The sequence below is a fragment of the Delphinapterus leucas genome, chromosome 9, assembly GCF_059928025.1.
Source record: "Delphinapterus leucas isolate spDelLeu-1000000601 "Yukka" chromosome 9, BTC_Dleu_Yukka2, whole genome shotgun sequence".
Lineage (NCBI taxonomy): Eukaryota > Metazoa > Chordata > Mammalia > Artiodactyla > Monodontidae > Delphinapterus > Delphinapterus leucas.
The window spans coordinates 45,653,417-45,674,800 of NC_143137.1; the positions used below are offsets into that span (position 1 = coordinate 45,653,417).

General features: G+C 55.2%; 1 protein-coding gene across 18 annotated transcripts in view; it reads left to right on the forward strand.

Moving 5' to 3' along the window:
* CRHR2 (corticotropin releasing hormone receptor 2) overlaps nucleotides 1-21,384 on the forward strand; it is a 46,013-nt gene that overhangs the window by 15,022 nt on the left and 9,607 nt on the right. For 3 of the 18 annotated variants that reach the window (XM_089917568.1, XM_089917571.1, XM_089917572.1), the window contains exons 1-7: nucleotides 897-1,199; nucleotides 1,361-1,486; nucleotides 15,434-15,519; nucleotides 16,922-17,031; nucleotides 17,426-17,543; nucleotides 19,396-19,549; nucleotides 20,070-20,130. In XM_089917568.1, coding sequence (XP_089773694.1) covers nucleotides 1,097-1,199; nucleotides 1,361-1,486; nucleotides 15,434-15,519; nucleotides 16,922-17,031; nucleotides 17,426-17,543; nucleotides 19,396-19,549; nucleotides 20,070-20,130 — 758 coding nt within the window. In that variant the 5' untranslated portion in view covers nucleotides 897-1,096. Of the gene's footprint in view, nucleotides 1-896; nucleotides 1,200-1,360; nucleotides 1,487-15,433; nucleotides 15,520-16,696; nucleotides 16,826-16,921; nucleotides 17,032-17,425; nucleotides 17,544-19,395; nucleotides 19,550-20,069; nucleotides 20,131-21,384 lie in introns of those variants that run through there. The other 15 variants (XM_022584031.3, XM_089917561.1, XM_022584068.3 and 12 more) reach the window with 12 other exon arrangements.

Sequence of the window (21,384 nt, forward strand, 5' to 3'; positions counted from 1 at the left end):
GCAGTCCTGAGGGGCCTAGGCAAATTCCAAATAAAGGTTTTTGGGGTCTGATCTCTCCTGCACACACACACACACACACACACAGGTGTGGAACCAGTTTCAGGCAGCCCTGCCCAAGCCAAGAGGAGGAGAGGGTCTCACTTCTCACTTTATTCCCTCTGAAACCCAGGGCAGTAAGACCCGGGTGTGTGAAATCCTCCAGATAATTTCAGCCAGATTCTCCCCTGGACTTTTCCGTGTCCTTTAATGACAACACCACCCCCGCCCCCAGTCACCCAAGCGGGAGACCTGGCATTATCCCTGCCTCCTGGCTCCTGTTGGAAGCCACCCACCCACTCCTCTCTCCAGTTCCTCCTCACCAGGGCTGGCACTCCCCGAAGTCCCTCTCTATCCCGGTCCCCACGGCTTGGTCCGGGTCTGCACCCATTCAGGCCATTTGATCTCACTAGACTCTTCAGTGGCTCCCTTGCTTCCCTCGAAGCCCCTCCAATCCACTTCCTTCCCAGAGACTAAGGGGTCTTTTCTAGAACGCACATCTGCACGTGGACTCGCCACTCCCCCTGTCACCCCCTCCAGTGTCCTCGCTCAAGGAGGAGAAAGTCAGGCGGCGAGCCACCCGATTCTGGCTCCTCGGGTGGGCGGGCGCGCGCGCTTTGCTGCGCCATGCAACCCCTGGGCCTCGATCCTCGGACGGGTCATTCCGCCCACCAGGCCCACATTCTGCATTGCCGCCACCCTCCCCCGGACCTTGCCGGGGCCTGAGAAGGCGGACCCAGGGCAGGGCTGGTGGGCCGGGGGCGGGAGCCTGGGCCAGGGCGAGAGGAGCCGCCTGGCCCCGCCCCCTGGTGCCGCCATTGGCCGCGACCTAGCGGGTGTACCGGCAGCTCCGTGCGCTTTGCAGCTCCTCTCAGCCAAGGTCCCGACTTGGCAGCTCCGGGCGATCCGACGCAGCGTCCGGAGGCTGTCCGGAAGGTCGGGCTGGGCGAGCAGGGCCAGGACCCTGCGCTCTCTCGGCCGCTCAGTCTCGAACCCAGCCCCTGGCAGCCACGCCGGACGCGCGCTCGCACTCCCACTCGGCGCGCGGCTCCGGGGCGCGATGGACGCGGCACTGCTCCACAGCCTGCTGGAGGCCAACTGCAGCCTGGAGCTGACAGAAGAGCTGCTCTTGGACGGCTGGGGCCTGCCCCTGGACCCCGAGGGTAGGCGGGAGGCGAGCGGACAGGGTCGGCGCGGGCTCCTTCCCTGGCGCGCTGGGTGCGCCCAGGGCCCCGCGCTCCGAGCGCCTCGCGCCCTACGTCCTGCGGCGCCCCGCGCCCCCAGCAACCCCTCTGAGCCCCGCTCTGCTCTCTCCCGTCGTCAGGTCCCTACTCCTACTGCAACACGACCTTGGACCAGATCGGGACGTGCTGGCCCCGGAGCGCGGCCGGAGCTCTGGTGGAGAGGCAGTGCCCCGAGTACTTCAACGGCGTCAAGTACAACACGACCCGTGAGTGTCCCCCGGACCCTCCGCTGCGGGTTCAGCACCCGCCTCCCAGGAGGGCGGTTTAGGGGCTAGCGAGGGCTCCGGACCCAGCGTCGAAGACCTGAGGGCGGTGGCACTGTCCTACGGCCGGCGTTAAAGACATAATACTGTGGGCGCTCCCTCTGCCCCACCTCACCGTTAGCTTCAGACCTCAGTAAGGCAGTGATTTGCCCACGATTTCCGTGCTCCAATGCGCAGAGAGCCCAGAAAGGGGAGAAGGAAACACTTCTTTCCTTTTGAGGACAAACCTCTCTCCCACATTATATACTCTTGGTGCCTGAAGTTTCTCCATTAGGGCGTCCCTGTGTTTAGCCAATTTCCGCCCCCCATCTCCCCGGGGAGGTGGGAAGGGGTGGGGCGCATAGACTAAGTTCCCAGCCCCCAGGGTGAGTGCCACGATCAGACTCTACTGTGGGAGAGGAGGAGAGCAGGAGGCAGGAAAAATGGGGTGAGGCTTGTGTTGGGGGGCATGCAAAGCGTAGCCGTTTCTGGGCCAGAGTGTGGGGTGTAGCCTCTTCCCTACCCGGATGTCCCCGGACTGGCCCTCTGGGCTGTGAGTCCGGGGCGGTGGTCAGCATTACTCCTGCTACCCAGGTAACGCATGGTGTCTGAATCAGGACCGCCCACCCCCACTCCCTGGGAGAACAGCCTGTGCTCTCCTTCCTCCTGGCCAATCACCGGCTGGCTTGACACTCTGGGGAGGACGGCAGCAGAGGCCACAGGAGTCACACAGCATCCAGGTGGGGTTGTTCCGGTTGGGCTCTGGCAGGGGAGGGGGTGCCTGAGTCTATGCCCTGTGGTAGGTCTGATGGGAGCCAAGTGGGAGTGTCTTGTGAGGCTGTGGAATGCAGCATCGCTAGCCCGCCCTCAACAGCCACTCACATTTCCAGCCCCGCCCCACCAGCAAAGAGCCTTCTGAGACACGGGGCAAGAGTGGAGGGCACCTGCTTGTCTGAAGCCCCTTATCCTGGAAGCATCATAGCAACCTGTTTCTGAATGTGTGTCTGAATAGTGGCACAGCTCCCCTGTCGCCTCACTCGCACGCGTGCGCGCACACACACACACACACACACACACACACACGCCTGTCCGAACTCAGGCCTTCACCCCGAGAGATGGTTAGAGGGCTAGACCGTGGCATGTGCGCCTGAGGCTGAGTGGCATTGCCCCGTCTGCACCAGCGGAGGGCTCTCGTGTCCCAGAGAACAGCTGTGCTTGGAGGAGTCCAATGGCGGTGGCGCTCCTAACGGAAGGGAGTGAGAGGGGTAGTGGGGCTGCTGAGGAAGGTTTCTGCGTCATCTGACCACACTTCCTATCCATGATTAAAGCAAACCTCCCTGGGAGGAGGTGATGTCCCTGACCCAGGAGATGTGCAAGCAGAAGGAATGGCTTCCACGCTCCTTCCCAGTCCTGAGATTATAAAACTGTATTTTTAGGATCTTGTGAGCCGTGTGGGGTGGGGCAGTGGAGATCCGGGGCCCTGACTCAGTCTAAACCCAGAGACCAAGCGCTAAGTGAGGTGATGCGGCCCCTCCACCCCACGGCCTGTGGACCTGAGGCAGCTCTGCTCTGGTTCCTACAGCCTGAGCTGTCCCCTCTCCCCTCAACCAGCCTGGAGCCCCCGAGGACAGGGCCTGGATCTCTTCTCCATTGCCAAGCTGAGCACAGTAGTCAAACAGTTTATTAAACAACTACTATGTGCCAGCCACTGCACTGGCGTTGAGGCCCCCACTCACAATTGCAACAGACAAAAGGGATACAGAGTGATAAACGCCCTGATTGGGGAGTGCAAGGGGGCTATGGGACGAGGAGGGAGAGGGGAGGGGAGACGAGAAGACTTCCCAAAGGAGGTGCCGCAGCACGTACCAGACCACTCACATCACGTCAAATGAGAAGCTGAAAAAAAGGTCAGGGTGCCACGGAGGTTGGTAAACGTAGTGCCAATTAGCCCCTGGTACTAATGAACAATTTTCTTCATTTGGACCAAAGTACTGACTTCTGGCGAGTGGGAGAAGCGTGTGGGGCAGAAGCAGCATTGCCATTAACCAGTGTGGCGGCTGAAGTGGGAAGAGCCAAGGTAGCTAATGGCAATGGCAACGGGGTGATTGATTTCTCTCCTCCCCTGCCTCCTAGCCACTGCTTCCTCCTGCTCTGTTTGCCTTTTCAGTGGGATCTTTCCTGGAGAAAGAAGGACACGGGGAGGGAAAAAGCTCCTATGAGAAGCCTGGGGGAAGAGGAGGAAGGGTCCCGGCTCCTGTTCCTACCCAATTTTGTTATGCTACAGCCAGACCCCCGCTGAAGCCTCATGTTTTAGAGGGCGGGCATTGCCTGCATGGGACAGAAGCTTAGGCAACAGTCCTCGTGTACTTTCGTCCACTCAGCTGAGCACAGAGAATGGGCCACAAAGCTACCAAGTGTGGATCATGGTCCAGGTGCCAGCTACCACTGAGAGAGTTTTGCATACATAATCCCATCATCCCCACCTCCCTAAGGCCTCCTGAGATATGCACTGCTCTTATGCCCATATTGCAGATGAGAAAACTGAGGCTCAGAGACATGAAGTCAGTTTTTTCAAGGTTATAATCAGCTCCCTCAGCCGTCACTCTTTTTTTTTTTTTTTTTTTTTTGGCGGTACGCGGGCCTCTCTCGTTGCGGAGCACAGGCTCCGGACGCGCAGGCTCAGCGGCCATGGCTCACGGGCCCAGCCGTTCCGCGGCATGTGGGATCTTCCCGGACCGGGGCACGAACCCGTGTCCCCTGCATCGGCAGGCAGACTCCCAGCCACTGCATCACCAGAGAAGCCCTCAGCCATCACTCTTAACCACCAGGCAGCACTGCATCCGTGAGAGACAGTTTGCGAGAAGAGCTTAGAGGGACAGGAAAAGACTCATGCCTTCACCCTGGAGGATCAGGGAGGGTTTAGCCTCTGAGCTGGACTTCTGGGCACAGGTGGGATTTTAGTAGGTGAAAGTATAGTAAGTCTAGGGGAAGAGATGGGGACCGTGCTTTGTGCCTCGGGACTGGCCGGTGTTATATGGAGCACAGGTAGTAGGAGAAAGAAGAGGATGAGACCAGATGGATGGATGCTGGTCAGATGACTCACAGTGTTGCAGAGGACTTCACCTTTGGTGCAGGAGGGAGCCTAGGGGAGCTTGTGAGCAGAGGAGCTCAGCTTTGGGACACAGAGTCTCTGGTGGCAAAAGGAGGGGTTAGGAGACTGCTGTAACTGACCCAGGTCAAGTGGAGGCTGCGAGAGCAGAAGAGGGCAAGGGTGCATTTGTAACTGACGAGACTGGCATGAGGCAGGGAAGAGGGGGGATTCAGGGACCACACTAGGGAAATGCTGAGTACGGTAGAGGGTATGTGGTCTGAGGAGCTGGAGGGACGTCTGAGTGAAGATATGGAGAACGCAACTGGCTGGCTGAGGAAGCCCAGGCTAGTGCCTTGGTCTGGAGACAAGGTATTCAGGAGTTCTTGTGTGGTTAGCTAACAGCTACAGGTAGCAAGTGTGGGAGAGTTGGTCAGAGCCTTGTTCTTCTTACCCAGAGGCTGTTTCCAGATTCAGCAATGGCCAAGGGAAGGGAAGGGACTTGTTCAAGGCCACCCATGCTCGTCCATGGCAGAGCCCAGTTAAGTGCCCACGTGTCCGAGTCCCCTCCAGTGTCTTCCCCCACCTGGTGCAGGTTCTGTGTGTCTGTACTGTCTTTGACCTGTGTTAACTCATTAGTCTTTACGCACACCCAATAACAGACATAATATTATCCTGTTGCACATGGGGAAACTGAGGCACAGAGAAGTTAAGTGACTTTCCCAAAGTCACACAGCTTATAACAGAACAAGGTTTCTAACTAAGGCTCTGCTGCCTCTGAGAAAGCAAACCTGATGGGTTAAACAGAGAAGGAATTTGTTGAAAGGCTGTCGGGGAGCTTACAGAATTACTGGATGGAACGGAGAACCAGAACCAGAAATGGGGTCCCCAGCCAAGAACTCAGGGCAGAGCTGGCCCAGTGAGGGAACCCCTACTCTCCCTGAGTGGGTCCTGACAACGCCACGAGCCCTGGCCACCAGATGGACCATGGCCTTGCTGTCATCACTGCCTTGGGTTCTTAAGCTTCCTGCAGTGGTCCCCAGGAAACACTCTGCCCATCTCCATTTTGTGGGCCCCCCGCTCACTGATTTCCTCAGGGCCAGTGCATCTGTTGAGGTGCGGGGAGTGTGGAGCTTTGGGTCCCACACTCCAGCTCTGGCTACAAGGGAGCCTAGAAGATGAGGGCCTGGCATCTCAGCCCTGTGGCAGGAGGTGTTCTCTACCTCTCCCAGGTTTCCCCGAAGCCCATGTGGGAATCAGGTTCACATCCTGGGCCACCCAAAACTATCATAATGTCCATACACAGTAGAACCTGGGGCAAGTCCCACCCCCTTCCTGGGCCTCAGTCTCCCTGTCTGTAGGGAGAAGGGAAGTGGATTAGCCCAGCAGTGGTCTGGCCGGAGGCGGGCACTGTATTCCATTTTCCTCCCACCTCTCACCTGTATTCCACTCCTTTGCCCATCTCTGTGTGTGTGTCTCTCTCTGTGTTGTTCTCTTTGTCTCCATGGCTCTGTCTCTGTTTCTGTTTCTGTGTGTGGTTCCATCTCTGTCTCTGGGTGTATTTTCTCTCTGTCTCTTTTTGTGTGTATGTCTCTGTGTATTTCTCAGTCTCTGTCTTGTTTTCTATCTATGTGATTCTCTTTCCCTCCCTCCCTCCCTCCCTCCCTCCCTCCCTCCCTGCATCTTCCTCCTTCAGCTCCCTTCCTCCCTCTCTCTCTCTCTCCCTCCCCCTACCCCTCTCTCCATCCCCCCTCCCTCCCTTCCTTCTCCCCAAATCCTCTATCTCTCCCTCCTCCCATCCCTCGTTCTATCTGCCCCACTCAGGCACCTCCCCTTGCCTGTCCCGGTGGGCCTCGTGTCTGCAAAGGAGGGTCCCGCAGCCTCGTGGACAGGGTCATTTTCCTCCTGCGGAATCACTAAGCCCAGCCCGGCTCAGCCTCGGCTCCTTGACCTCAGGCTCGCACCATGTCCTGCTGAGAATGGCAGGCCCATCTATACTGAGACATCTGCCAGGACAGGGGAAGAGATGCCTCACCTAACCCAACCCTATGGGGAGGACTGGGGGGTCTCCACTTCCCAGAACCCCAGTCTAGAGACATTCTGAAGCCCTAGTTGTGTTAAAATGGAAACACATAAACTAGGTGGTCTCCAGCCACAGGGGTCTTCCCACTGGGTCTACCTGCTTCTGCTCAGGAGCCAGGGGTGATGAGAAAGGCTGAGCCCTGTCCTCACAGAGCTCCAGGCTGCTTAAAGACCAAGCTTACACAAATCAACCATCAGGGATTGGAAAGATGGGTTTGGTGGGCACTAGAGCATTCCTGGAAGGCTTCCTGGAGGGGGTGGGAGTGGTTCTTGAAGGTCTTGAAGCAGTGGGGACATTACATTTGTTGAGGACAGGCCTGGTCCTGGGGCGGAGCCTCAGGGAGGGTCCCAGGTAGATGGGCCCCTGGGTTGAGGAATAGAAGCTGTGACTCCAGGAACTCAGGTCTGCATTCCCAGTCCCCAGTGAGACCCAACCACACCCTGACCCCTGAAGCCCAAGGGTCAGCAGTTACCCTGTGTGTGCGAACTGTCCCCTGCTGGGAGAGAGGGAAAGTGGGACAGGCATGACCATCACTGAGGGTCTGACTGAGGGAAGGAGGAGGAAAGAGAGAGCAGAAAGGATGCCCCTCTGGCCATCCAGACACCTGAGAACTTCCCAGCTGTGAGGCCTTCTGTGCTGAGTTCAACCCTCCCCGCCCCTGCTGCTTAAGGCTGGGATATGACTGGACCAGAGAGGAAAAGACACTTGACCAGGGTCCCACAGAAAGCCAGCACCCTGAATAGCCTCAGCAGGCTCTGGGGGCTCTCAGCCCACGCTCTAGCATTTTTCCACCTCTGCATACATGGGGCCCAGACAGCTGAGAAGTGTAACAGTGGAGTCTCAGCTGTCCCTCTGCTTAAGGACCCTTCATCTCAGGGAAGACCAAAGATGCAGCCACCCGCTACTTTCCCTTGCCCCTTCCCCAGGAATCCTCCACTTAATGTCCCATTCCCTGTCCAGGTTCACCTTTTATTGGGTTTGTGGGTATGTTGCCTTTTCTCCACTAGAAACAAGCTCTTCAAAGAGGCATAAGACCTGACCCAGCCTTCCAGAGGCTCCTGTGATAGAGAGAGAGAGAGATTCTTATAGAGAACTTTTTGCTATTTGCTCTTAAGTGAAATAGCACAGCCAAGGCTGTAGGAGCACATGGGAGGAGGTTGATTCCAAAAAAAGAGGGAGAAGCAAGTTGGGAAGACTTCATGGAGGAAGTGCTGGGGAGCAAGGCCTTGAAAAATTGGGCCAGTGATGTGTCAGGTGGAAGGGAGGGTGGGAACAGGGGTGGAGAGGGAATAGGGCCGTATCATGGAGGCCTTGAAGGCCGGGGCGTGGGCCTCGGTTCTGCTAGCATTAGAGTCCGAGCTGCTTGTCCGTAGCGTCATGATGCAGGACTGGAGTACTCTGGAAGGATGCCGCTTGATGTCCAGGATGTACCATCTAAATCTGAATCCAGATTGGCTGGGAACTTTGACTTTGCCCCTCCCCTCCCCTCCCTCCCGCTACTGAGCCAGAGCCTGCAGCATCCTTCCCTGCCCACTCCCCCCACACCCTGGCAACCCCAGCAGGGTCTGGGACCCCCAGGGCAAATCGCCCCCCCCCCAGTGACTCTCAGGACCCACCCCACAGGACCCCAAATGCAGTTCACCCACCTCAAACCAGGTACTCCAGAGTCTGGCCAGAACTTCCTTTCACAGCTCCTGCAGGGGTGGGGCTGGAGGCGAGGAACAGCAGGAGGAACCCAGACCCAGCTTCAGGAGAGCTCACCGAGGTCCTGGCTGTGCCGCGATTCACTGAGTGCCGGGCAGCTCCACCCCATCTAAGTCTCAATTTCCTTATCTGTGTGAAGGACACAGAAAACATACTAACCTCATGGGGCCCCGTCACGACTAGGAGACGACGCTGCCTAGGGCTCCCCGTGCCCAGCTAGGCTCTTGGCAGCAAGGGGAGGAGAGCGAGGCCTAGGGTCTGGAAAGAGAAGTGTCTCCGGGATCAGGTCCTTGAGGGTCCCACTCCCACCGAGGATGGCTGTCCTGAGGTGGTGTGGCCTTCTGTTGTCCCTGAGAGGCACTAAACTGAGTGGTCTCTGGATGGTGTCTTGGGAGGGGGCGGTCTGTCTACACTAAGAGAGTCAGATCCCCAAAGGCCTCTGGAGAGAAGCAGCCCCTTGGCCCCCTAAGTCCCCAGACTTAGGACTCTGCCAGCCAGAGATGTGTTCACCACCCGCCCCACTCGCCCACCCCCGTCACTTCACATAATCCTGCTTGTCTCACCTTTGGCCAGGCTTTTCTCCTCTTTGGGCCTCCGTTTCTCTGTACAGCGTGGGCGGTGTGCTGGGTGAGTTGTCGTGGCCCCTTCCCCTGACATCCTCCCCTCCACGGCAGCCTGTGCTGTGGGCTTCCTTCTCTCCGCTTCCCTCCGCTGGCGGGTGTCATGGCGACGAGCTGCTAGGGGTGCCTGGAAGGAGGGAGCCCTGCACAATAGGGGCTGGAGCAGGGGTAGGCACCTCCTCCCACTTGCCCCTTCCCTGGGGAGGCCAGTGATCTCACACAGTGAGCTGGATTCCACTCACACCTCTTCCCTTTTTATGGGCCCACTGTGGTCTCCATGAAGCTGCTTTGTGCCTCCCTGACTCAGTTTCCCCACTGTCTGCTGTAAGTGTGGACATTTACCCCTGCCATACATACTCAAGGACGGAGGGGCATCATGGGTGAAAAGCCCTTCAGATATAGAGAGCTGAGGGTTTGGGAAGGTCCAGAATGGACAAGGGGGTCTGGAGAGCAGCGTCCACACAATACTGAAGAGAGGGGAAAGAAGTGCCCTTCTCTCATCCCAGATGTCACGAGCAGATGGCCCCGAGGAGGCCCTTCCCAACCTGATGACTGGGTTGGTGACAGCAGATTCCCGCTCTCTCAACTCAGCAGGTTGGTCCTGAGCTTGGGTGAGGGTCACCAGCTGCCCCCACCTCTGCCCCACCAACGTGCGGTGATTAGATCAAGACGGGAAATGTTCAGACTTAACTCAGGGAGACGCACATTGTTTGGGAAGCTCAGGGAGACTGTGCTGTTGGCACCATGACTGTACCGTGTTTCCCCAAATGGTCTCTTAACTGGAGGTGAAAAGCAATTAGTCATGCCCACAGTATCACTGCCTAGTCCAGGCAGTAGAGATTTTTCCCGCAAAAGAAAAGTGACCTAAGGTGTAGGTCCCAAGCCAGACAGGAAGGAGATAGCTAGGTCTGCAGTAGTCCAACTGCAGGGAAAAGCAGTAAGGGGACCGAGGGTGGCATATCTGGCCCTTTAGGCATTTTCTGCTCTGGGGGTCCAGACACTAAGTGGCTAGGACACTGCAGAGGTGGCACAACTGACTACATCTTCCGGAACACAGGGTAGCAGGGAGAGCCTCTCCCTTCCAGAAACACTGACTCCAGGATCTCCCATAAGAAAGCGTGTCCTGGGGGAGAGAGATCTATTTCTGCCTCTTCATTGCTGGTGACCGTGGACATGTCTCCCTCTTTGGGCCTCTTTAGACCAAATGAAGGAGAAGTTGCCTCGCCCTCTTAAATTCCCAAGGAGATGCCTGCTGACTCAGTTCCCAGTTTACTTTCTTGCCTGGAACCTGGAGGATGCTGACCACAGGTTTGCCATTCCTGACGGACGCCCCTACCCAGCAAGGGCTGGATTTAGAGTGTCAACAGTTCTGGCAGCGGGGCTCAGCCTGCCTGTGCCATGAGTGTGAGGCTCACGATGCTCCTGCACGCGGGACAGTTTTGCACTTGCCATGCAGCTTGACAGAGCCTGGGCATCCAAGGTGACAGACTATCCTCTTGGCCCACCCTGAGCCTCTCATTCTCATTTGGAGTTCCCCGGTAACCTAGACCACAGCACCACCTCGGTCCATCCTGAGCCCCTGTGTGCGCAGCTCTGTGTAGCCCTTAAGAAGGGGCCAGAGGTGACCTAGGCCTTGCCACCCCTACTCCTTAGCTAGCTGGGAAGGCATGACCCCTTTACAGAAATCAGTGAGAGAACAATACCGACCCAGCATGAGCTAAGAGAAGTGAGCAGCTGACCCTCCAGGGGCTGGAGCAGTCGTGGAAGCACCTGGAGGTACTAGGACTGAAGCTGGGCATTGAAGAGGGTCATGGATTATCTTGACCTTCTTGGCCTGGGCCCAGGGCTATGGGCTGAATGGGCAGAGCGGGGAGGGGTAAGTCTTAGGCTCTCTCCAAGATTCCCCACCTGCGTTCATGGTGGGAAGTGGGCAGTGGTAGCATTTTGCTGTCCGTGGTGCTGAAAATTTCAGTGCTGCACATGACCTCATCCCTTCGGTAAATATTGCTTCTGGCCCTTCCCATCACCCTGTCAGCACCCTCCCACCCTCACTTCTTGTCATCTTCTTTCCCGACAGCCAATGACGACATTGCTTCTCCTCCACCACATTCCCACTCATCCCTATGCCCAGCCTGTCTCTGGCACTCTCTCCCTCATAACCACCCCAAAAAATGGGGTCCCTCATGGTCCCCATCTCCCATATATTGCCAGTTCGACTATCAGAGATAGAAGTGCCAACCTCGGGAGCGCTTAAAAGTGATGTATGGATGTCTGGGGTTGTCACAGTGGCTTGAGGGTACTACTGGCAGTTAGCAGATTGAAAAGGAAGCCAGACAGGAAGGAGATAGCTAGGTCCACACAACAAATACTTGACCCACCTGAGATGCCAGTAGCATCACTGAGAAGCGGTTTACATTACTTTTTATGAGTGGGGAAAGTGAGGCTGAGAGGGACGGGACTTAGCCAAGGTCACTTAATCAGCCAGAGACAAAATTACAGCTAGAATTTCGGCTTCCATCTTCTCCCAGCCAGGCTCCTGGACCTCTCAGGTGACTGCCCAAATCAGAAGCTCTTGTCAAAGTGTCAGCATCTGAAAGGGACAGAGCACATTGTAATGAGGGCTTTCAACAGGCCAGGGCGCGCTGCAGGAGAGTCCAGGCTTCCCAGACCACAGAGCTCTGGAAGAGAAGACCTTGCCTGCATCACCCAGACCCTAATGCCCCTGGCAGACTACACTGCACACCATTGGCATCGATCTTCAGCGGAGGCGCCTGCGTTGCTGTGGTAACAGGCACCCACCTCACTACATCCATCCCCACAATTCTGGCCTGACCATCTGCCCTCAGACTCTCTGTGCGCATCTTCCTGTGGGTCCCAGGGGGGACTCTTCCTGTCTTACTTTCTCCTGTCCAAGGCTGTGCCTGAGGGCGCAGTGTCCTCATTAGCCAGCTCCCCTGAAGTGCTGGGAACGTCTCTCTTCCAGTCCCCTGGTACCCAGTGTCTATAGCCAGAGCCTCATTCCCAGGCATGGCTGGGCCCCCAGAGGGAAGCTCCCTCCCACCACTACATCCCACATCTCAGACCCTGCCTTCCAGGGTTTCAACAGACCTGAGTCAGTTTGATTCAGCCCACGTATGCTCAATGGCTCACTCCTGAGGAGGGAACTGTTGACTCCAATATGGTTTCTTCCTACTTGTCTGTCCCCAGGGAGCTCAAGTTCAGTAGCAAAGAAAAGAAGGATCAATTCTAAAGAGATGAGACTCATAGTGAATTACGGCAAATGCTCTAAAAGAGATTTTTCTTTTTCAAACTATGTTGTACGATAGTGGATTGTGAAGTAAATTTAGTGGGTTGTGACTAGTATTTGTATATAGAATAAATATAATTCATTAGAATGTAATAGAAAGAAAAACATTATAGCTGTGGTCAAGATAAATTTCACTTTGTGAAACTGGATTCAGTCATGTGAGCAGTGTGTGTGTGTGTGTGTGTGTGTGTGTGTGTGTGTGTGTACCGGACTGTGGCATGAAATGGATATGTGGCTGTAGTTCAAGGACAATAGAGTGTGAAGACCTATGTTTCAAGAGATGGGAAGACATAGAGGAGGTGTTTAGAGGGAAAAAGAAGAGATTACGTAATACCTTGGGTGTTGGGGAAGCCTCCAGGAGGAGGTGGCATTAGAGCTGGGGTTTAAAAGATAAGTAGGAGTTTGTAGGAATATGTGCATGCGTAAAGGGCGAGAGTGCGGGGGGTGGCTCGGTATGGAGCTCGGTGTGTGCCAGGCCTGCTGGTGTAAAGGTCAGCTGCCATGTGGAGTGGTAGGGATGGGTCAGGAAAGTTCAGCTGGGGCCCGGGTGTCAAGGGCCTTGAATAGCACACCAAGAAAGTTGGACTTTATTCCCAAGAGCAATAAAAAGCTGCTGATGACTTTTATTCAGAAATCAGCATGATCACTCTGGCAGTGGGGGTAAAGGATAGAGAGTCGAGGGGGGCAAGAGATGAAGCCGGGGGGCAAGAGATGAAGCCAGGAGGCAAGATAGGAGGGTGTTGTGCCAGTGCAAGGTGACTAGAGAGTGGGTGGAAGGCTGGGCAGGAGAGAGATGGACTCCGGAAAAAGAAAGAGGAGACAGAATCCATGGAGCTTGGTACCCCAGGGGCATTGATGTGAGGGACCAGAAAGGTCTCAGATCTGCAGCATCTCTATCCTGACCCACTCCTTTCCGCAAGCCCGCCCCATGGTCAGTACCACCACAAGATATCATACTTGGGAGATGAGTGTTCTGAGGTCTTGTCCTCAGGGAGCCCCACACTGATGTGAGACACCAGACTCACCCACCTGAACAACTGAGGCCAGGTCATGAGCGAGGGCTGGAATGTGGGGCTCGGGCTGTCAGGACTGAGAGGGTTGGGGGCGTTGGGAGGCTCAGGAGAAAGAGACTCGTGAGATGCAAGCAATCAAAGAGGCCTTCCTGGAGGAAGGAGCTCAGCACTGACTTCAGAAAAGCTAGATGACATCTGGGAACACATTCACAGAAGATAAATTTTTCTGCCCTTTGAACCATAGCCAGGATCAGGGTCTGTCTCACCTCACACAGGCCTGTTGAGAAGGACTCTAAATCCCCATTAGGGTGGGACTGTTCATTTTACAAAATCACCCACCCTCCCAAAATGCCTTTACATTGGTCCCGTTGGTTTCACTCCATACTCTGTCCTTTAGTTCAGTAACATCACTGACCCTATGCATCAAATTCTCTTAACATACAACCTTTCTTTCTTTCTCTTAACACACAACCTGTAGTAAAACAATCCTGTAGAGGGAGAAAACCCAAGTGGGGAATTGGGTGCCATGGTCAGAGGCTAGGAGCTAGTGTCCTCATTGGGGTCAGAGTCGGTGTCAGACCAGCATAGGCCTGACTGACTCACACTTGGGCCAGGGACCTGCCGGAGGCAGGCCTCGCTGACAGGTGACAGGCCCAGGAGGCAGGAATAGGCCAGTAAAAATCCCGAATTTGAAAAATCTATAAGCTCAGAGCACCAAATTAAAAAACAATTAGGCTAATAGAATCTCCCCCATTGTTTCTGCTCTTCAGCAAGTGCTCCTTCATAACTCCATTGCTTTTAACTCACTGTTAGCTCAGCGGAAGTGGATTTTTAAAGTAACTTAATTATTTCAGAACTCATTGCTTCCAAAAACAATCTAAGGTTTCCCCTTCAGCTCTGTGACTCTGTACTCTGTGAGCTGTTTTTTTAAAATTAGCTTTATATTGTGATTCTAACGTAAGCCCAAAAGAAAAATCCACAAACAACTGCCCATTAGCCAGAGAGCAGAACGCTGGTACAAATTATCCCCAAACAATAGATCGTTTAGAATTTGTAAGTAAGCGGGGGAGGTAGGGTACATAAGACAGCGAAATGCACAGCAGAGGCTGGCAGAGGGCTTTGGAGTTATCAGGTGTGAGGCATTCCTCTGTCTGGAAGTGACGATGGGCTACCTGGAGAGCGTGGCTTAGGAGCTAGATCTTGACAGTCAAACTAGGATTTAAAGAAAATGGGCATTCCTTGAACTTCATACGTCTCCCTTCAATAAAACCCTCACTTCAGTACATCAGACACTGATGCTCTGAAATGTCTTTTCCCACATCACATTCCAACTTTAACACAGAGCCAGGTTCTCAAACATTTAGAGATCACATGGTGGTCTCCCAGGCAGCCGCAGCTCAAGGTCAGCAGCGCAGTCCTGTTTCCCCATATTGCTGTCATTCCCGTACCACTACTCAGTAGCCTAGGGGTTAGGAACATAAACCCTGAAGCCAGACTTTCTGGGTTTGGACCTTCTCATCTTTGTATCCTTGGCAAGCTGCTTGATCTCCCTGTGCCTCAGTTTTCTCATCTGTAAAATGGGTTAATCTCAGTACCTACTCCATGGGGTTGCCTGAGGATTGAATGGACGAGTGTAAACAAAGCATTTAGAAGAGGACCTGGTACAGGGCAAACGCCTGCTGTATAAATAGTGACTATGGTGAAAGTGGAAGTGCTGACACTGGTGGGAAAAGTATGGATCTCATGAGCATAAAATGATTGCGATTAGGATGGAAACTCTTCGGCATGCTGAAAGCAGTGAATCTTCAGCCACATCCCAGGGCTCACAGTGGGGTTCAGCTTCAAACAAAATTAAAGGGAGTGTACAAAATGCTAGTCAAAAATTGTATCAAAAATGGGTTTTATCATGCCTTTTAGCTGCCATGAGTGGTAAGGCTTCTGTGCACTTTTCACATGAATGACTTTCACGTGAACGTTCGGACGCGTTTCCCGGCCTAGAGAGGCTGAGACATAGGGACCTTATCCTGTGGGCACCAGGGAGCCAGGGAGTGTTCTTGAGGAGGGGAGTGGCCCGCCTCTTGGTGCATCTTTTGTAGGGAGTGCCTACCGAGAGTGCTTGGAGAATGGGACCTGGGCTTCACGGATCAACTACTCACAGTGTGAGCCCATTTTGGATGATAAGGTGAGTGGCTCCCACCTGCCTCACCCCTGGTCCTGTACAGGTAGTAGGACTCAGAGCACAGAGGATGCCAAGGGTGGCAGAACCGGTCCTGTGTCACCCCCCCCTTTCTTGCACCTCTTGCCACCACCCTATGCCCCCTGCCCTGTGAGAAGGGGACGTAGAGGCTCACTTTCAGGCGAGCTCAGCTGGTGGAGGACACCAGCAAGGTGGCACATGGCACGAGAAGGGGATGACCCTGTAACCAGTGCACCGACATCTAACAGGCAGTGTGACTTCCTTCCTCCTCTGGGCCTCAGTTTCCCCGTCTGGCATTCTGATTCTATGACTCCACGTGGAAACAAGTGCAGCCCCCGGAAGGGCAGTCCCCACGGGAAGCTGGGTCCCACTCCGACCTCACCAGCCCCCCTTGCTCTGGTGCTGGATTCCGTGTTATCTGCGGTGCCAGCCTCCTTCCTCTTGAAGCTTCGCCTCGTTCCTGACACCAGATGATACATCCCACCCCATCCCTCTCCTCCTTTGCCCATTACGGCCCCCAGCGGGGCTGAAACTTTTCCCCAAAAGAAGTCCAAGTTCAGAGGAAAAACATTTGTCTGCCCTGAGAAAGTGATTCTACAAAATGCGAGCCAAAGGGGCCTGCAGTGAGGGCCACAAGAGTGACAAGTGGGATGGGCCATAAAGGAGAGAAAGAGGTCCCCTCCTGCCCTCTGCCGTCACCTTCGTCTCACAGCCCCTCTGAGCAGTGGCAAACCAAAGCGGTGTGGGGTGGCGGGATAGTCTGCCCTGGCAGGAAGGAGTATTTTATCATTGCCTCTGTTCAGAATTGCCAGCATGCGGTGATAATAAAAAGCAGACTGATTTTATTTGGTCTTAATATTGCTCTTAAAATCTCTACAGATAAGGTACCCCCTCACTGCTGCACCCAGGGCAGACTGATCCCAAGGCACCCCCAGACCTGCCATAGGTCGCTGCTTCTGAGACAGGAGGACAGGTTGGCTCCATTGTACAGATATCAAAACTGAGTCCCAGAGATATAAATCAATACACCCTCAGTTGCTCAGCCCTTTAGGGTGTGAGCTGAGATGAAACACAGCTGTAGCAACTCCCATTCCAGAATTAAAAAGAAAATAGGATCTACATACCCATATCTCTGGCATAACTCAGAATACATTGTGCTCAGATCTGCCCTCCAATTGCACAGGGGACACCTGACCACAGCCATTTATACCAAGAGCCACGCAGGGCTGACAGGAGGGAGCTCTGGGTGCCAGGTGTGGTGGTGACACTTGGAGCCTCTTCTGCCCCCAGGGTCAGGACGCACAGGGTGGCCATTGCTAGAGTGCCTGGCCCCACCCTCCACATGCCCCAAGCCTCTGTCTGCCCGTGTGTCTGTCTGTGTGTCCAGCAGAGGAAGTATGACCTGCACTACCGCATCGCGCTCATTATCAACTACCTGGGCCACTGCGTGTCTGTGGCAGCCCTCGTGGCTGCCTTCCTGCTTTTCCTGGCCCTGCGGTGAGTCCACCCCGCCCCTGCTTTTTCTCTGCCCTCCTCCCACAGCACCCACTTCACCTCTCCCATTCTCAGCTCCTCTCCGGGGTCCCTGGAGCCAACGGACAAAAAGGGCTTGGGGAGGTGCCTGGGCACTGACCGCTGGCGGGCATGCCGGAGGCAAAAAGGGAGCCAGCTCTGGAAGACCCAACCGTGGTCACCACAAATGGGAATTTGGTTCCTGGTGCAACCCTGCCTTCACCCCAGGCTGAGTCTCTCCCTTGCCTGAGGAGGGGGTGGCAGGGGGCGCAGGCCCAGCTGACCCATGACACCAGCTGCCCCCTGCCCCCTGCCCCAACTGAACTCTGAGCCCAGGTGCAGCCTGTCCCGGCTGACCCCTGACCTGGTCCTCCCGCAGGAGCATCCGCTGTCTGCGGAACGTGATTCACTGGAACCTCATCACTACATTTATCCTGCGAAATGTCACGTGGTTCCTGCTGCAGCTCATCGACCATGAAGTGCATGAGAGCAATGAGGTCTCTGGGTAGAGGTTTGGGGCCGGACCTGGGGGGCTCTGGGCTCTGGGGTCCCCCATCTCTCTTGCCCAGTCCTCGCGTGCAGACCCGAACCTGAGCTCACCTGCACCCAATCATTGTCCCTCCATAGCCAGGGGTGGGGAAATGGGGCTCCAGGCCGGGGTCTGGGGAGCAGCACAAACCTGACAGCAGGCTTTGGGTTATCCTGTTGCACTCCCCATCTTGGGACTTTAGCACCTCCCAAAGATTCCTTAGAGAAAAGGAGGCTGAAATTAACCTCTGTTGAGCTTTAGAGCAATTCATTCCAATGAGAGACCTGTAGGGATTTCGCCCCCATTATACAGACGTGGAAACTGAGGTTCAGGGAGGTTAGATGGCACTGTAATGATGCCTCTACATCTGGGCCACCAGGGTCTTGAGCAGGCCAGCACATTCGCTGCCCATGGTGGATTTGTGTCAGCCACTGTTGCGCCGTGTCCTAGTCGTAAAACCAGAGCCCAGAGTGGAGCCATGCGCAGAGCTCTTTGGCCCACCATTAGAGACTCTTCAGTACATCGTCTTTGGATGGCTAGACCTGAGCACACACCCAGCCTGGTATGACGCTTCACTTGGCCCCATGTTGAGCCCTGCCACAGCACCAACGGAATTCAGTCAGTTTGGGGTGCCCTGCAGCCCAATGTTGGCTTGTACTGACAAGGCATCGTTAACTTGGAGGAAAAACAAGATTGGGAGGAGGGGATCTTTCGCATTCCACCTCAGCAGGACTTTCTCAGAACAGAGGAGACAGATGGCCACGTGGGGCCCGAGATCAGGGCTGGGACCATGGAGGAAAGTCACGGAGGCTGTGATCAGCTCAGCTGATTGATTGCCCGACAGCCCGGCTGTTAGATCCGGACAGAGAGGCGCTGAGCTGTCCAAGAGGACAGTCAGCTCCCTATCACAGGGCTCCTCTAACCACCAATCCCCACATCCTCAGCTCTGACGGTGCCCTGGTGACGAACCCCTGGGGAAGATGGCCAGGTAGGGTCAGCTGAGAAGAGCTCTGGCCTGAGGCCAGACCTGGCCGTGGCCCAAGGTGGCTCTGGGCAGGCTTGTCCCCTGAGGGAGGGGTAGTAACCGTGCTCAGAGGGACAGGGACAAATTCCCCTCAGCTGAGAAGGCAAATGGCACCAACATTCATTTCTTGGCGCCTGCCTTTGCCACCTCCATCTTGAACCAACCTGCAAGATGGGATTATTCTTTTCTCTGCAGCACGATGAGGTTCAGAGAGGTATGGCCAGTTGCCCGAGGTCCCGGTGTAAGGAAGTCTCCCTCCAGAGACGGCCGTGATGACACTAAGCCCAGAATCTCCTAAACCCAGAGATTTGGGAGGATCACCTCCACCGCTGCAGCTCACCTTCACAGACCCTGTATTAGTTCAATAACAATTTTCTTTTAATTGACTCACTAATTTTTTTCTACATGAAATTTCATAGTCCATCCCGAAACGGAAACCAGTCTGACTCGCTGTGAAGTGAAGGTGACCCTCAAAAAAAAAGTGACGGAGAAACACGACAGTGCTGTTCAATTCTAGCCTCTCCCTGCAAAAATCTCAGAGTCAGACTCCCTCTTTCTTTTATGAAAAAGGAGATTAGAAAACACTGGTGAGAAGTCAGACCCCCTGGTACCAGGGGAGCCTGGCACTTTCTGGAAAATGTGGAAGAGAAAGGATGAAGCTTCCCAGAATGAGATTCAAGGGTATTTAATGCCATGTCCATGACTCAACTCAAACGACCTCCCCTCCATCAGCGCCCAAGCTGTGCACTTGGGCCTGGGCCCCAGGCAGCCACTGACTGCTGCTTGCCACGCGCAGGTCTGGTGCCGCTGCATCACCACCAGCTTCAACTACTTCGTGGTGACTAACTTCTTCTGGATGTTCGTGGAGGGCTGCTACCTGCACACGGCCATCGTCATGACCTACTCCACCGATCGCCTGCGCAAGCGGCTCTTCCTCTTCATTGGATGGTGTGAGGGTCCTGGGGGGACCTGCAGGGTCTAGTGGGGAGAGGGTACTGCTGACAGGGTCACCTCCCTTCATCTTGGGTCCAAGGACCGGACCGCATTCCTGTCTACCATCCCCAGGACAGTCCGAGGATGCAGCCACTCCCCTCCATGCTGGAGAGGAAGAAGCAAATAGTCCCTCTGAAAGGACAGTCCACAAATAGCCTTCCTCTTCCTGCCTGGAATGGCCAATCCAAAGACCTTTGTCTCTGGCTTCAAAAGAAAAGCTGGCCAGCTCCACTTCTCTATCAAAAAATCTCAGAAAATCACGCTGTCCCCTGACCTGCTTGGAGGGGATGGTTGAGAGTGAGGGAGGGATGGGGGCAGGGGTCTAGGGACAGGGCCCCTCAAGGTCATGGATGGCCTGCAGTTAGACGATTGGAAACAAGATCCTAGCCCTTTGTGGTTCCTCCCCACACTGTGTTCTACAAGAGGGGCTCCTGACCATCTGTCTGTCCACTGCAGCTGTGTCTGTCCTTCTTTCAGGCATCCCCTGCCCCATCATCATCGCCTGGGCCATTGGCAAACTCTACTATGAGAATGAACAGTAAGTAAGGACAGGCCAGCCATGGGGCTCAGAGGGATGTTAGGACAGGTCAGCCACGGGCCAAGAATTGCAGCCACGCCAGGACAGTTCACTTTTCCATTGTCCTTAAATTGAGAACATTTCCTTGGCACCCAGAGGTACTCATGCGATAGGTGTCAAGTCAACTTTGTTGAACTGAGTTAGGAACCGTTCCTTTAAGCACCCAACGCACGACCCCCTTAGCCTTTGGTAAGGCGGCCTCCTGGAGTTGGATGTGGCAAGTCTGGCTCCAGGCTTTCAGCTCAGAGCACCTCCAGCTGTGGTATTGAGCCCCTCACAGATGCCCGGGCCAGGCCAGTGGAAGCTTGTTTTATTCTGGCATCCCAGTCTCTTCCTGGGATGCAGTGTTCCGTGCTGGGCCCCTCTCTGCACCAGAGACTTTGAAATACTCGGCCTCGGCCCAGATGATGGCAATTCTAGCTGCAGGTCAGCCAGGGAACGGCGGGGAAGTTGAGTGCCACCAGCTGAGAAAAGGGGGGACAGAGGAACGTCAGTATCTGTATACAAATATTCAAGGGGTCACTGAGGATGGAGGGAGCAGATGGGATCTGGGGGCAGGGGGCAGGAATGGCATGGGTTCTGAGAGCTCAACATTAGGAAGAGCTCCTAACGATAAAAGCTGCCCAAGAGTGAGAGGGCTGCCTTGAGAGGTAGTGAGCTTCCCATCAAAGGGGGTGTTTAAGCAAAGAAAAGTAAAAGAACAGTGCTGGGAGGCTGCAGGGGAGAATCCTGCCTGAGGCAATGTGCACTGGATGACCTCTGAAGTTGCAGAAGACACAGAATTTCCTGAACTCTGTGGGGCCCTTTCTGAGGTCCAGTAGGAGTTGCTGGCAGAGCCAGACTGGGTCCTGGGCCAGCCCTTCCTCCAGACCCTGAAGCTTCTTCACCCCCAGCATCCCCAAAGAATAACCAAGCCTCTAACAGCAGCAAGCTTCCTTCCCTGGGTGAATGAGGCCAGGGATCGGGCTAGGAGAAGGCTCCTGCCTCCACATCTGCTGCTTTGTGCGTCTGAGTGCCTGGCACAAGGAGAGGCGGGTTCCAAGCAATGTGGGAACAGGTGGTACAGGCAGTTGGGCCCTGGCCAGTGACGGGGAGCCCAGCTCTCCTTTCATGAGCCTCCTGCATGCCCAGCATCCTGGGATGGGGTGAGGGAGCAAGGAGAAGGGGGAGGAGACCCAGGGCCTGCCTCAGCCTGCCTGGGGAGACCAGACCCTC